At 38.1% G+C, this 16,863-nt stretch overlaps 3 protein-coding genes across 3 annotated transcripts in view; 2 read left to right on the top strand and 1 right to left on the bottom strand.

The window, feature by feature from the left end:
- The window catches only part of LOC116475356 (keratin-associated protein 4-11-like), a 307,240-nt gene that overhangs the window by 41,087 nt on the left and 249,290 nt on the right, over positions 1-16,863 (bottom strand).
- LOC116474808 (keratin-associated protein 3-3) lies at positions 8,151-8,867 on the top strand. The gene has a single exon (XM_032163580.2). It carries the CDS (start codon positions 8,196-8,198, stop codon positions 8,502-8,504), a length of 309 nt encoding a protein of 102 aa, XP_032019471.1. The 5' UTR covers positions 8,151-8,195; the 3' UTR covers positions 8,505-8,867.
- On the top strand, positions 13,857-14,591 carry LOC116474809 (keratin-associated protein 3-3-like). Its single transcript, XM_032163581.2, has one exon. It carries the CDS (start codon positions 13,924-13,926, stop codon positions 14,218-14,220), a length of 297 nt encoding a protein of 98 aa, XP_032019472.1. The 5' UTR covers positions 13,857-13,923; the 3' UTR covers positions 14,221-14,591.

The following is a 16,863-nucleotide window of genomic DNA, read 5'->3' as shown; positions in this document are numbered from 1 at the left end:
GAAGTTTGCTAGTCTAAGTGACATATAATATCATGACATTGAAACATACTTAAAATATCAGACCACAGTGTAGTATTTTCTACACACCAGAAATAGTCACACAGTTCTGAGAGAAAAAACACACAGTTTCTATTAGAACAAAACTTCTATGATAACCACTAATTCATGTACTTATTTATCTTAGAAAAATCTAAGTACAATTAGGTCTTTGCAGAAAATAAAGGTATCATGATATATATATATGTGTGTATATATATGTCTATATGTGTATATATGTGCATATATGTATATATGTGTGTGTATATATACATATATATGTGCGTATATATGTATACATATATATGTGCATACATATATATGTACATATATGTGTGTGTGTGTGTATATATATATATATATATTTATGTACTTTTGGATTTGCTTTTGGCCTTTGGGCCAATTGCTTCCCTCTCAGTCTCAATTTCCCTGTTATTAAAGTGGTTTCCTACCTATAGCTTGGTTTCCTACAGGCTCAGTCAGCTTGTTATTAATCTCTGCCTTGCTTTTGTCTCAGGATTATTGTGAGGACCAGATGCCCTGAAGTGTAGAAACCACCGTGTCCACAGCATCAACCTGTTACACATGAGAGACTCTCACCATTACTGCCATATGGCAGTTCCCAACTTTCTCAGCAAAAGGCATCTTTTAAAAATATTTATTTATTTATTTATTTATTTATTTATTTATTTATTTTTATTTCAGTAGCTTTTGGGGTACAAGTGGTTTTTGGTTACATGGATGAATTATATAGTGGTGGTGAATTCTGAGATTTTAGTGCACCCGTACCCGAGGAGTATACATGGTAGCTAATATGTAGTGTTTTATCCTTGGCCTCCTTCCCACCCTCCACCTTTTGAGTCTCTAAAGTCCATTATATCACTCCATATGCATCTGCATACTTAGTTTAGCTCTCACTTACAAGCGAAAACGTGGTTTTTTATTTTCCATTCCTGTGATTTCCCACTCCATTTCACTCAGAATAATGGCCTCCAGCTCCATCCAAGTTGCTGCAAAAGACATTGTTCCATCCCCTTTAACAGCTGAGTAGTATTCCATGGTGTATATATACCACAGTTTCTCTATCCACTCACTGGATGATGGATACTTAGGTTGGGCATCTTTTTATTTCTTGAAATATGCATTTTTCCCAAATGGCTTTCTTAAAAATGTTTATTAATTCCTTCATTTGTGTTCATAAATACATTTATAAATATCAATGAAATGTTTAGGATTATTATAGAATAACCTTTGTTACCATGCCAAGTTACCTTTTTTCTAGTCAAAAACAAAGAACTTTCATGTTTTCATACATACTAGTAAGGGATAAAAATTTAGAGTTTGTTTTTAATACCTAACATAACTCGAAGTTCCTATTACTACTACCATGGTCTTTAGCATTCATGGGCCCTGGCCTAGTTATAAATCCCCAACTGGAAACCAGAAGATGTGTTGTTGTAGTCCTGGCTCTGCCTTGAGCTGCCTCTGTGGCCCTAAGCAAGTCAGTTAAGTTATTGGGGTCTCGGGTGTTAAAGCAGTAAAATGGGTTGGTTGATCAGGCCATCTCTAAGGTTGCTTTTCGTTTTAACATTCTATGATTCTAGATCATCCAGAAGCATTCTAAGTAACAAGTACCGCATGCAACTAACCAAGCCCATTCTACCTCATTACTTTTACTGCTTTCATTAGGAATAGCTCACATTAAGTGAATATCTACTGGGCATACTAATGAGGTAGAAGGTAGGACTCTACTCCAGAGGTGGGGCTCAGATACTGACCAAATTGAGGGCTAGCTAAAACAGGATGGAGACGGAAACATCTTTCCAATCAGACATGCCCACCAGCATGCCATGTCAATTTACCGTTGCCATGGCAACACCTGAGTTACCACCCCTTTCCATGGCAATGACCCAATGACCTAAAACTTACTACTCCTTCCTTAGAAATTTCTGCACAAACCACTCTTTAATCTACATCTAATTAAAAGTAGGTAGAAATATGTAAAACTGCCCTGAGCTGCTGCTCTCTGCCTATAAGGTAGCCCTGTTCTGCAGGAGCAGTCACGGAGCTGTAACACTGCTGCTTCAATAAAGCTGTTTTCTACCTCTGGGTTGCCCTTGAATTCTTCCCTAGGCAAAGCCAAGAACCCTTGCAGGCTAAGCCCCACTTTGGGGTTCCCCTGCCCTACATCACCAACAGGTGAAGAAAGGCCACTAACAGGTGCAGAAACTCAGGCCGAGAAAGACTAAACTACTTGCAAAAGTTACATAAATCATAAGTGAGAGAGAAGGACTTAAACCCCGGACTAAGTCCCAAGTCCCTTTTCTTTCCACTACACCAAAGCACTCACCTTCCCCACAGACAGCAATATGTCAAAGAGAAATGGGATTATAGGTGGCTCTCTTTATTCAGGAGAAAGTATATGACACTTGGCAATATATTCTCTACTATCCCTGTCAGTTGTATCTTTTGTTGTACACAGCAGCTCTGCTTTCTCTGTGGTGATTATAGTCTAAAATAAAATGAGTGTATACAATGAGTATTAAAAAAGGTATCCATGTTTCTAAGGTAAGAACAAACCTTTTTTAAAAAGTCAGACTTTACTGATTAGCAGTGTCAGCAGAGAAGAAATATTGGCTGAATCATTAATTAACTTTGAATTGAAATGCAGAATGTCTGGCAACTCAAACACATTTTCAGTTCAATTTCAGCATCAATAATCAAGGTAAAACAACTGCCCTTAACATTAATAATTGTTTATCCTTGATAATATAATAAAAAAACAAGGTATTTCATTTTTCCTTCAAATTGTTATTGAGGCCAGGCACAGCGTCTCATGCCTGTAATCCCAGCACTTTGGGAGGCCGAGGTGGGTCTACTGTGAGTCCATTAAACTTCTTTCCTTTATAAATTACCCAATCTCGGGTATGTCCCTATAGCAGCATGAGAACAGACTAATACAATATGGATGTGTCCGCATGTGAGTAAGTGGAAAACTACACTGATGCCATTTTGAAACTACAACAGGAAACAAGTTTGAATGCAGCAACACAACTAAATAAAACTGAAGGAGAGCTCATCCCGTGTCTGATACATAAGAAGTTAGTGAGTTATTTTTACAGAATTAGGTAAACAGCAACAAGGATGTTCCGTCCAACATTCTGATGGACAGAAGCCGTGTTCCCTGAGATAGGTGGATATAAAAGACCCATAGAGGACAACCTTGTAGAAGAAAGCCTTCCTTTGCAACAAAACATTTTCCTGGTCCACTGTCACCATGTCTTGCTGTGATTCCCATCTCCAAGGATGCTGCAGCGTCCCCACTGGCCTGGCCACCACTATCTACCCCTCTGACATAAGCTGTCAATGTGAAGTCTGCCTGCCCAGCACCTGTCCTCATGAGATCAGCCTCCTTCAGCCCACCTGCTGTGAACCTGCCCCCTGCCCTGCTGTGTGCCTGACTGCTATGTGCCATCCTGTTGGCTGCTCAACAAATGCCACCAGCTCCAACCCTGAGCGGACTTTCTGTCACCACCTGCATCCAGAGTGTGAACCACCTTGCTGCTAGCCAAAGAGCTTGCCCACATTACCCTAAGGACCTTCAGTAGTCATTAAGGGCTGCTCAGCAAATGGCCTTTAATTAGGCCATTTGGAAGAAAATATAGCACTGTGCCTTCAGTTTTACAGAATTTTTCTTTTCCTGTTTTGAACAATGATTTCAAATGAGAAATGGGAAAAAAATGCTATCATGGATCTCCTTACTTCAAAACTAAACAAACACCACTACTCCCCAAACCACATACTGTCTCAACATTCAACGCTATAATTACCCACTGACTCTTGACACATGCATCATGAACCTATAAATACATCCAGTAGAATTACACTTTCTGATGGCATCAACATAAATTTCATAGCCAAAAAGAGGCCTCATAGGCATACGTAGATACCTGAAGAAAACTGTGAGGATAGTGAAATGCATTAGGCTCTAAGCTTAGAATCATTTTAAATGCCAAGGTCAGCATCTACCTTTGATTTTTATTTTTTCCCTGCCTCTAAATAAACTCATATGTGTCCTTAAAGAGGCAGTGAAGCTAGCAATTTGAGATCAACATGCTCACAGAAAGGACCTCAAAGATTGAGCCAAGCCCTATTTTTTTCACCGTCTCATTTAGGTAAATCTTTGAATTTAAAAATGTTGGCCAGGCATGGTGGCTCACGCCTCTAATCCCAGCACTTTGGGAGGCTGAGGCGGGCAAATCACCTGAGGTCCGGAGTTCGAGACCAGACTGACCAACATGGTGAAAGCCCGTCTCTACTAAAAATACAAAATTAGCCGGGCATGGTAGCACATGAATGTAATCCCATCTATTCCGAAGGCTGAGGCAGGAGAATGGCATGAACCCGGGAGGCGGAGGTTGCTGTGAGCCAAGATCGTGCCATTGCACTCCAGTCTGGGCAACAAGAGCGAAACTCCATCTCAAAAAAAAAAAAAAAAAATGTTTTGACAACTGTAAAGCAATTCACACAAAAAATGAATCACTCTGTTTATATAAAGTGTTACTGTTATAAAAGGCTGTTATAAAAATAAATAAATACCTTTTTAATTCTAATCTGAAATGTAATCCAATTCAACAAATATTTATCAAATGCCTACCCTGTTTCAGGCATTGTTAGGTGCTTGAAAAAGACAAATAAAACTAACATACAATTACCACTTCCAAGAACCTTGCATTAGAGTGAGGAAAACAAATTTAAGTGACAAACTACAAAATATAGCACAAAGAAATGAAGTTGAAAGGGAAGAATAGGCAGCCCATTTTGTGAGAGCAGAGAAAAGGATGCAAACATCTAGAAGAATCACCTAGAGTTTCTTTATGAAGGGGATGTTTGGCTGAATCTTGAGGGATCAACAGGATTTGGAAAGTAGAGAATTGGGAAAGGTCACTTTAAGCTAAAGAAACAGTATGAACGAGGTCACAGAGGGTAAAGTACCGAGGAGACTCCCGCCTTCACTTTATGTAATGTGCTATATGATTAATGTATGCGTGACTCACATAGTTATCATTTTTGTGATGAGAACACTTAATCCATTCTCTCAGTGTTTTTCAAAAATGTAGTGTATGGTTATTCACTATAGTCACCATGTTGTACAGTAGATCTCCTGAATCTATGTAATATTTCAAGATCAATTTTAAAAGAGAAGTCAGAGAGAACACAGAGAATGGGAGAGGGTCTTCTTCATATATTCTACTTGCCAAGCCACTGGCTTCTAGATGAGAGAGACTGGTAAGTCAAGAGTAAGTAAACATTAAACATTTCCTTGACGATTTCAATACTAGTTCATTAACTTTGAATTTTATAATACACTGGGATGGCCACTTGAATTTGCTTCTCTGTTCTTCAGTGGTAAAGTGTAGGTATTGAGGCAGGAGAATAGCAAAGGGAATTAAAACTTGGATAAAGGGTAGAGTGAATAAAAGCAGAGACCAGAAGCAAGGTGAAGGGGCAGGTAAGCAAGAAGCAAGATAAGAAGCAGAAGTTAGACCAGGCGCTGTGGCTCATCCTGTAATCCTGGCATTTTGGGAGGCCGAAGCAGGTGGATCACTTGAGATCAGGAGTTCAAGACCAGCCTAGCCAACATGGAGAAACACCCCTCTCTACAAAAAATACAAAACTTAGCTGGGTGTGGTGGGGGGCACCCGTAATCCCAGCTGCTACTTGGGAGTCTGAGGTAGGAGAATCACTTGAACCCAGAAAGTGGAGGCTGCAGTGAGCAGAGAATGCCACTGCACTCCAGCCAAAACAAAAAGTAAGATAGAGAAGAAAGCAAGGCCCCCATGGCCAGCAAGATAAGGACCAGACCAGTAAGGGGCAACTCTTCATGGATAAGCATGCGCATTAAAGAGGAAACGTATCCTTAACATGACCTTGTATGAAAATCAGCTCATTCAGGCTTATGCATATGGACTGCATATCACGCATGTACTTAAAATTATAGGCTGGAGGTGGTGCGCAAGCACACAGGGGCCAAAGTAACTAAGCAACACACCTGTCAATCAAAGAGGCAGACACTGGCTAGAGATTAGGCAGCCTTGGGAAGGGACACACACACATAAAAAGACGCAAACTGCACCAAGCTGGAGGCTGATCTCATCTCATAGAGGTTGTTTCGCTGTCCCCCTCTTAGAGTGTAATACTGTGCTTAATACACTTTTGTTTCTTTGTTTTGCTGTGTGTGTCTCATCCAATTCTTTGTTTCGGACACCAAAAGCCTGGAACTGCATGGCACCATCTAGTAACAGTATGATGTTCAACACCCTTGGCATTTGTTGTAAATTCCTGCTAATAAAAATGATTTGAAAGCTGTTTTCTGTTTTTTTGTTTTTAACTTTTAAGTTCAGGGGTACCTGTGCAGGTTTGTTACATAGGTAAGCTGGTGTCATGGGGGTTTGTTGTACAGATTATCTCATCACCCAAGTATTAAGCCTAGTATCTACCAGTTATTTTTCCTGATCCTGTCCCTCCTCTCACCTTCCACCCTCTGATAGGTTCCAGTGTCTGTTATTCCCCTCTATGTGTCCATGTGTTCTCATCATTTAGCTACCACTTATAAGTGAGAACATGCAGTATTTGGTTTTCTGTTTCTGCATTAGTTACTAAAGATAATAGCCTCCAGCTCCATCCATGTTTCTTCAAAGGATAGGATCTCCTTATTTTTTATGGCTGCATAGTATTCTATGGCATACATGTACCACATATTTTTGTTGTTAAAAAAAAAGATAAACTGGTTGTTTTAACATATAACGTATAAGGCTTACCTACCAATGACACTTGACATTTTCCACTGATTTTAGCCAGCTTTCTTCTCTTTTAAATAGACCATACTGGTTTTTGGTAATGTCCCCTCAGAAACAACCTACCCAGAATCTTTGCTTTTTGTTTAGTCAGCAAATTGCCAAATAACGAGTATGTAATTTAAATTATACAATATTATCTGAAAGGATTTGTGCTGATCATGGACAGGTGTAGGAAGATGTTGGAATCTAGAATATTACACATTTGAGATTATCTAGTTCAATCTCTGGCTGACTTGAGTAAATAATGTTGTTCAAGGCATACCTCAAAGGAATTTCAATCTAGTTCAAGATCCAAGGTATGAAAACAAATAAACATGCAAAGTAGGGAGTAAGTCAGTGAAAAAGTGATTTTTATGAATGCCATAGTTCTAAATTGCATTGGGTCAGGATTCCCTGCCAAAATCCATGATTGTTCTGTGACTCTTGTGGTTTCTCCTTTTAATTCCTATTTCATCTTATTTTAAAGTACGTACACCATTTACATGAAAATGAATCAAGGCTGAGGTGGTTTTCTTTTGATGGTATATTCAACAAAGAATAGCCACTGTGTGGATCCTTCCTTCCAATGGGTTTATACTTTGATTCACCACAAGATTGGCATAACTTTGAGAATAGAGACTATTTTAGAAAAAAACAATCCATAGAATAATACAACCTTGAGAAATTCACTATGGATTTATTAAAAATAATAAAAAGGAGTTTCATCCTGTACCATTCTACCACTTTGCTTGCTCAATAGAACCTGAATTATAATATCACTAAATAATGCAACCATGTCCGAGATGCCTGTAGTCACATGAAACATTCATCTGTAAATAGCCATATTCTTGTTGACTTTATTGAGTTGAAAATGGTCCAGCTCATCATTTGAGTTACTCATTCTGAAATTAGTCATTAGAAATCACATTATCCATAGTATTTTAAATTAAGAGGGAAAAACCAAAAGAGTTTGGCCTCCAAAATTACAGCTGAATTGTCACTTGGATTGATTACCCACAAAAGTCATGTAACGTTTGGCATGCCAGAAACCTGTGAAGACAAAATGTGATGATCTTGTGACAAAAATGACAAGTCAATGAGTCAAAAATATGATTAACTTAATAAGAGCGGGAACTCTTAGTGGACATGTAAATGCCAAACTAATTAGAGAATCTCAGTGAAAAAGGGTGCCATAAACAAAACAAGAAGCCTCCCGGTTGGACCAATGCCCACTTGGGAGGGTATATAAGAGCCCTAACAAGAGAGGAGACATTTGTACCTCGGAATCCTCATCTGTCTAAGAAACTGAAAGCTAACCAGATGCCCATTGCCATGGATTGCTGTGCCTCTCGCGGCTGCAGTGTCCCCACCGGGCCCGCCACCACCATCTGCTCCTTCGACAAATCCTGCCGCTGTGGAGTCTGCCTGCCCAGCACCTGCCCACACACAGTTTGGTTACTGGAGCCCACCTGCTGTGACAACTGTCCCCCACCCTGCTACATTCCTCAGCCCTGCGTGCCCACCTGCTTCCTGCTCAACTCCTGCCAGCCAACTCCAGGTCTGGAGACCCTCAACCTCACCACCTTCACTCAGCCCTGCTGTGAGCCCTGCCTCCCAAGAGGCTGCTGATGGATGGCTACTTTGCTCAGTGCCTGACAACGAAGAATCCAGAAGCTGTCTCTTCAGTATTCACTTGCCTCAGTAGTTTACCAGATGTTAAGGTAGACCAGTTGACCCAGATATGAAGAACTTACCTTTGGTTTTAATGGGGGAAAAAAGAAAAGTATTTTTTATCCTTATTTAGCTGAATAACCATTTGGTTCCTGTGGGCAGGTGAATGTGTTTTATTAGCAAAATACTGTTTCAATCTTTAAGACCTCAGATTACATGTTCTTGATCATATTGCTTCCTGGCTCTTGTTTCTTGTACTGAGTATTTTCATAGAAGAAAATTTCTTGGTGGGTTTTCCAATAAACTATATTTCTCTGGCAAGATGTGTCATTTTTTTGTTAGTTTTGAGTATATTTCTTCCATTTTAAAAAGGTAAAAATAGGATGATTATTTTAATTTTTTAAAAAAGACTCTATTGGCAGAATGACTAACATTCTTGCTACTACTAACATGCCTTGCTAACTTTTAACAGGTTCTCTTTTATGTTTGCCTTCTCTTCTCTCTTCTTCCTCAGACAAATGCAATTTTGGCATGAACCAACATTTATTTATCTACTCCTCACTAGTAAATCATTCATTTAGTCCTTAAAACAGCACTAATGGATAAGAAAAAAATGAAGTTTTAAGAGTTATTCAACATTCTCAAAGTCATAAAGTTAATTACTTAGAAAATCAGAATTCAGCCTCTTGTATGTCTGACTCTAAAGCCCAATTTTTCCTACCACATCATAGAACCTTCAATACTAATGAAGCCAGAAGCTTAATGAGCAGTTATGAAATAAACCCAAAATATGCAAGAGAAATAAAACATGTAAGATTCTTTAATAAAATCTACATTGGATTATAATGGAAAAAGAGTACATTGGTTCATAGATTAAAATTGGCAAGTATTCAATTCTAAAATCTGGGTATTTTGGAGGTGTACCTATTTCAACTTCATTTTCTCTTAGAGAGAAATCAAAGTGATCAACTCTAGTAACAAGGCACCAGGAACATACCTCTATTTGCCACCATACTCAGCACAGATGTTCTACCACAGTAATCAATAGAATGCCAATACTTTACAGGTGTCTCGGGTTGAGAGCTAAAACTCTGATTAAATATGCTTTAATTCATTACTTAATTTTATCAACCTACTTAATTTTATCTCATGAAGATTTTTCTTTTCCAAGCCTAGAAAGCACAAGTACATATATTATATATATAATACATCCAATACATTTATGTAACACATATAAATATATGTGTGTGTATATCTATACACAATATATATATATAAAGATACAAGTCAAAATCTGAAAATGCATTGAAATAAAACCACAAGAATACATGCAAGAAAAAGAGTAGGACAACGAAGGGGAGAAGCAAATGCTTTCTAACAAGCTTGTTTTAAACTGTCCTCAATGTACCTGTTAGTCTCTTCAGAGAGAAATTTCTCACGGGATTCTATAGGCTTTTTACAGCTCAACCTTAAATGAACAGAACTTAGCAGCCATAGAGTCTATGGGACACAACAGAGGATACTGTCAACAAGAGATTTAGTCCATTCACTCATTCATTTGTCCGTATTTCCTGAGTGTTTGCCCTGTGTCAGGCATCATAGTAATGCCAGGAGTAGAAAGATAAAAGAAATGCTATTACCTCAAGTCTCAAGTGCCCTCAAGTCTCTCCCAAATCTGGTGAAGGAGAAAGACAAGTTATAATCATAATAATTGCAATGCTGAGGGATTCTGCTGTGACTGGGAGGTGAGCAGCATGGCATGCAAGCATACAGAAAGAATGACTAAAACCCAGATTTGGTGATTTAGTGTCAAAGGTGAGAAATAGTTATGGAAAGCCTCTGAGCTATCCACTCTAAGCTTTAAAAGATGAATAGGCAGCAGGAGAGGTAGGGAACAGTTGTTCCAGACAGAACAGCAGCTTAATAAATCATGGAGGCAGTGGAGAGGTTGGTGTTTTTAAGCCACAGGAGGTAGATGGGAATGACTGGATGAACAATGCATTGAAGAGGGTGAGGCAGAGAAGACAGAAATACAAAGACCCAGACACAAGGGGCTCCCCAAAGCAAAGGGGTTTGGACTGAAACTTTGAAGCAATGAGAGATTTCAAGCAAGAGACCAATATAATCGTGTTTTGCTTCTGTCTCTTTTCATTACTAATCTTTGATTTATGTCTTCACTGTCCCAGATCCCTCCATTGACTATAGAAAGATATAATTAAAACTGGACTTCTTGGATGTGTGCGTGTGCATGTGCGTATGTGTGTGTGTCTAGGTTTTTAGCACCCCGAAAATCTACCATCTCATCAAGAACCACCATGTTTTTCCTACGTTCGCGTAAAGAAAAAAGATACCCTTTGTTTTTAAAAATAAAATGCTTAGTATTTCTGACACATAGTTTAAACTTCCATTTCTAACCACATAAAAGGTAGCTCAATCCCAATAGGTCCTATATTTAGTTTTTAACACACTGGCTCCCAAATCATCTAAGGCAAATCATCTCACCTCTCTATGAATCACTATCATCATTTATAAACAAAGGAGAGTAATTCTCAGGTCTCTTAGACCACTGCAGAGAAAATACATTTTAATAAAGTGCTGCAAGTCTTGTCAATAAAAGAGAAGAGCTTATTATAATAAACTTGTTGCATTACAACTGTCTGTAATCTGTAACCTTGTCTTATTTATGATTAGAGAAACACAATGTGCTACATAAACGTAATAGTTGCTTTAAGCTTTTATGGTGAACTCAAAGTAATATTGTATCCCAGGTAAGAAGCTGATAGCTTTCTGCCATGAAATTCTAATCCTGAGGGTCTGCAGGCCATGTTTCCTTTGTAATGTTTCCCTCAAAATATTTTTTCTTTTATTTTTTGTCTTTTACTTTTTCTTTCCTATTATAATGTATAATAGCAGCAACTTATAATAATATGTTACGTGTATGAAAAATTCTTCCACCAAACTATAAACTTCATGAGGGCAAGGATGGTGCCTATTTTGTTTATTGCTGTAAATCCAACATTTATCACAGTGACTGGCACATAGTAACTGCTCAGTAAATGTCTGTTGAATTACTTTTAAAATAATAAGTGAAATACTAATTGGTCCCAAGTAAAAGGGTGCACACTTTGGCAGGTATTCATACAAAGATAAATCTGGGGAAAGTCCAGGAACCAGAAGATATCATGAATGCTCTCTTTCAAGCAAAGCCATAGAGAGCTTTTCAAATTTTTAAGTTTGTTAATTTATATGCCAACCACTTTCTCTAATCGTAGATGCGATTATTTTTTATTTGTATAAACTTCCAATATAAATGTTTTCTCTTTCCTGTAAGCTTGCTCTCTTACCTTCATCTCTTTTTCTTTTCTTTTGACTATGTTTCTTTTATCTTTACCTTGCCTTGAATTTGATCTGTAATTTGCTTCAATCATGATAATAATTTATTTTTGCATAGCACTATATGGTTGTCCATGAGCTTTCACCCTTTTTATCACATGTGAACCTCACAATAATCTTCTGAGTGGAGGAACATGCACGTTATTACCCTGATTTCACAGAGAGAAAAGATGAAGCTCCTAAAAGTGAACTACTTACCATAACAAGGAAGATAACCAGCAGCATCGGGAACAGTCAAGAGCTATTCTGACTCCTCATGTGGTCCTCTTGACTATACGTCCCCATTCCCAAAACATACAAACATGCACACCACCATGCACCACTCAACGGGTGTGCCTAAAGGAGGAGGTGGGAAGAATGTGAGAAGAACCATGGCTTGCAGGACACATGAGACCAAGCTGAGTGGGAATGGTTTGAGGTGTATAAATGATATTGGCCACAAGCCCACCTTGTGCTCCCTCTTAAACACTGAACTATGCCTGCAGTCTAAATAGCGTACTGGTACTAGAATCAGGTCTTTCCTACGACAGCTACATTTTATTTCAGGAAAAAATGCAATACCTTGTAAAAAAGAAAAAAGAGAGAGAGAGAATGAAATCAAATGTCAACAGATTAATCTAGCTCAGGCTCATAAGTTTCCTTTGGTAACAATTTTACTTGAATTTTAGTTTTGTATTCTTAAGTTATTATTTTATTTAGCCTATATAGACAGAAGCTAAAAATTTAATTTGCCCACAATTAGCAGTGAAGGAAACAAAGCAAGCCAACTCTCAATAGAAGACAGATGGCCAATATGCATATGAAGGAATATTTCAACCTAGTTGGTTATAAAAGAAATACAGACATGACAATCATAAAATTGTGTTTTTCACCCACAAAATTGGAAAACACCTTTAAAATAAAGTATCTGTCAAAGGTATAGGAGATGGGAATTCTTAATCAAACACGCCTGGTGGAAATAGATAATTTGAAAAAAATAGGTAAATAGAACCATTCTGAAAAACAGTATGGCAATGATATGAAAGGCGTTAAAAATACTGGAAATTAACATTTGCCCCTATAATTCTACCAAATAATTAATTCTGCTTCTGAAATAATCAAAAATATGCACAAAGATTTATATACAGAGGTGCTCTGTTGCCAAAATTATTGTAGAGAAAAGTCGAAAATAACCTCAATGCATAATAATATAACATTTTAAAGTAACATAGAAGTGCAATTATACAATAAATGCTAAGAAGTATTAAAAGTAACACTATCAAATATCCTTTAAAATATAAGATAATTATATATCTATATATACACACACAAAGGCAAGTTTCAGAACCTATGCACAATATGATTCCAGTAATGTAATGTAATGATAAACAAATGTATACAAAATTTTTATAGTAAAAAACTAGAATAATAAGTGTTTTTTAAAGTTTTTCCATATTTCTCAATGGCATATTTCTCCACATTAATGTAATTTTGATCTCCAAAAGCCTCAAAGCTAAAGTAAAGTAAAATTAAGTTCAACTCTTTAAAACAAGAATACTTTATCAGACAAATTGGTATAGATAAAGTGACAGATTAAAAATAAAGCAGCACTGGAGAGCAGGCCCACATATTACAGACTCACTGTCATGCAGTATTCCCCAGCAGGGCTGGTGTTGAAAATATAATAACAGAAGGCTTTGGTGATACCTCATAAAGCTTGTGTTCCAGTGACAAATAGCAAGGGTAATCAGTTCAGGTTTAGCAATGAACTCAAATAAAAGTTAATTAGGAAAATGGGGACTCTTTACAGAGTCTAAATGTCAAACAAATTAAAGAATAATGGGTACACTAACATAAACAAGAACCAGGAAAGAAGCCTCTTGGCTGGACCAACTCCCAGTGGAGAGGGTATATAAGAGCCCCAGAGAAAGCAAAGATATTCACACCTCAGAAGCCTTATCCTTCTTTTCAATCAAACCCATAAATACCACAGACTCCGATAGCCATGGATTGCTGTGCCTCTCGCGGCTGCAGTGTCCCCACCGGACCAGCCACCACCCTCTGCTCCTTCGACAAATCCTGCCGCTGTGGAGTCTGCCTGCCCAGCACCTGCCCACACACAGTTTGGTTACTGGAGCCCACCTGCTGTGACAACTGTCCCCCACCCTGCTACATTCCTCAGCCCTGCGTGCCCACCTGCTTCCTGCTCAACTCCTGTCAGCCAACTCCAGGTCTGGAGACCCTCAACCTCACCACCTTCACTCAGCCCTGCTGTGAGCCCTGCCTCCCAAGAGGCTGCTGATGGATGGCTACTTTGCTCAGTGCCTGAGATTGAAAAAGTCAACATAGAAGCTTTAGCGTTCACCTATCTCAGTACCTACAACTAATGTACTCTGCTTTAGAAATTGGAACAAGGATGGTACTATCACAATCACCCCCTGCAAAAAAATAGAGACCAAGAAACTTTCAATGACCATTCAGCTATAACCAACTGCAGTTTGAATCGGTGGATGCCTATAGCTTCCTGAAGCTATTTGATTCCTTCATATTAAAGTGTCTCTTTCTGTGGGTGCTTTGGGAATTCTGTTTTCAGTCTTGGGTGGTATCTTTCTGGAAATTAAGGAAGTTATTCATGATTATCCTAATAAATTTTACATCTCTGGCATAGCACAAATGTCTACAATTACTTATGTTTATTTCTGTTCATTCGTTAAATGTGTATCTTAACTCTGAACATTGGCATTTTAAGAAAAACTGGGAATATTAGTGAAACTGAAAATGGTGGCAGTATGGACAAATATTTCTTAATTTTGCTGTTCTTGCTGTTTTAAGAAAATTAAACATCCTTGCATATAAGATGGTCTAGTACATCAGCATATTTGAAAGTAGACTTTTCCTGACTTGTCCTCCCAAAAAATGGTTTCAGACAGGTTGAGAAATACTGAACATTACCCAGACACCAAATATGACAAAATATATAAACTAATCCTGATGACATGATCTATTTATGAAAAAAATTGTAATAATGTCACTATTTATTCAACTAAGATTTATTAAATGCCTATTGTGTGTCCTGTGTTTTATTGTCTCTGCTGAAAATAAGCTAACCATCTGGCAGGTGAAGCAAATACAAACACAACATCCATTTGTTTCTTCTTACAGTTAATAATTATCTATCAAATGCCAATTGCTGTGTTATAATAAAAAAGGATGTGTTCTACCAGCAGTATTAGTAAAGTGCTGTGGGATCATAAAATTGAGAACAATGAAGACTGTTGTCATGGGGGTAAAGTGGGAAAGATATAGTCAAAGAGGAATTGACTGCAGCTAGTCATCAAAGGGATATGGAGGAAAAGAAAATATCAAAGACAGACTAGACAGTGGAGTTATGTGACCAATTGAGCCTAGGAGCCGAGAAGGAGGAGAGAATTCAAGATGGAAATACTCTGTTCTTCTTGCTCTACACATGTCATGTTTGCAACACGAGTAGCTATATCTAAATGGAGTTTGGAAAGCTATCCTGGAGAGGAAGAAGATATACGTAGGTAAGTAAAGAAGACTGTGTAAAAGTTCTCAAGTACTTACAGAAGGTGCAGTTGCAAATATGCTCGCTGAAATTCCATCAGGCATAGCAAAGAGTGGCTGCTGGGTGATTAGAAGCTGAATGGAGATACCAGAGGTCATTCACTATTAACAGACTTTGAGGTTCCAGCCTAGCCAGGTAGAAAAAAGGATTGAAAAAAAAATCGAAGAAATTAAGAAGCCTGTGGGAAGGTATCAAATGGTGAAACGAGGATGAAATTGGAGTCTCAGAATGAGAGGAGTTAAAGAATAGGAAATAAAAATTTGGGAGGGAATAAAAGAAAAAACTTTCAAAATTTGGTGACATATTTTATTAACCCACATATTCAAGAATCTCAACAAACTCTTAGCAGGATAATTGCAATACACACACACACACACACACACACACACACACACACACACACACACACCACCTACACATATCATAGTCAAACTGCTGAATAACAATTAAGAAAAAAAATCAAATAGAAGGCAGCAAAGAAAACGTGGATGTCTGACTTCTTTTCAGATAAAATGGATGTCAGAGGAAAATCAAACCTCATTTAAAAGGTCCTAAAGGAAAAAAAATTGTGAACACTACAGTCTGCAAAAACCACCTTCAAAATTAAAGAAAAATAAAAACACTTCTAGGTGAATAAAGCTGGCTTCTTTTTTAAGTGCCTGAAGACCTACACTATAAGAAACACTAAGGAAGTCCTTTTGGTTTAAGAGTAATTTTACCTCAACGACAAAAAACAAACAAACCAGTTCAGAAATGGACAGAGAACTTGAACAGACATTTCTTCAAAGAAGATATACAAATAGCCAATAAGCACAGGCAAAGGTACTCAGCATCACATCACTAATCATTAGCAAAGTGCAAATCAAAACTACAATGAGATACTACCTCCCACCCATTAGGATGGCTGCCATAAAATAAATAAATAAATACAAAAAAACAAAACGGCCAGGTGTGGTGGCTCATGCCTATAATCCCAACACTTTGGGAGGCCAAGGCAGGCGGATCACTTGAGGTCAGGAGTTTGAGACCAGCCCGGCCAACATGGTGAAATCCCGTCTCTACTAAAAATACAAAAATTAGCCAGGCGTGGTGGTGGGCTCCTGTAATCCCAGCTACTCAGGAGGCTAAAGCAAGAGAATCACTTGAACCCAGGAGGCAGAGGTTGCACTGAGCCAAGATGGCGCCACTGTACTCCAGCCTGGGTGACAGAGCAAGACTCTGTCTCAAAACAAACAAACAAACAAACAATATATATATATATATATATATATATATATAGAGAGAGAGAGAGAGAGAGAGAGAGAGAGAAATTGGAACTCTTAAGCATCGCTGGTAAGAAGGTAAAATTGTACAGTGACT

This window comes from Hylobates moloch, unplaced genomic scaffold (assembly GCF_009828535.3).
Source record: "Hylobates moloch isolate HMO894 unplaced genomic scaffold, HMol_V3 SCAFFOLD_10, whole genome shotgun sequence".
NCBI lineage: Eukaryota > Metazoa > Chordata > Mammalia > Primates > Hylobatidae > Hylobates > Hylobates moloch.
This window is presented reverse-complemented; position numbering and strand designations above follow the sequence as displayed.

What these genes read in the sequence shown, in the direction of transcription:
- LOC116474808 (XM_032163580.2), top strand. Translation starts at nt 8,196, where the DNA reads ATGCCCATTGCCATGGATTGCTGTGCCTCTCGCGGCTGCAGTGTCCCC.
- LOC116474809 (XM_032163581.2), top strand. Translation starts at nt 13,924, where the DNA reads ATGGATTGCTGTGCCTCTCGCGGCTGCAGTGTCCCCACCGGACCAGCC.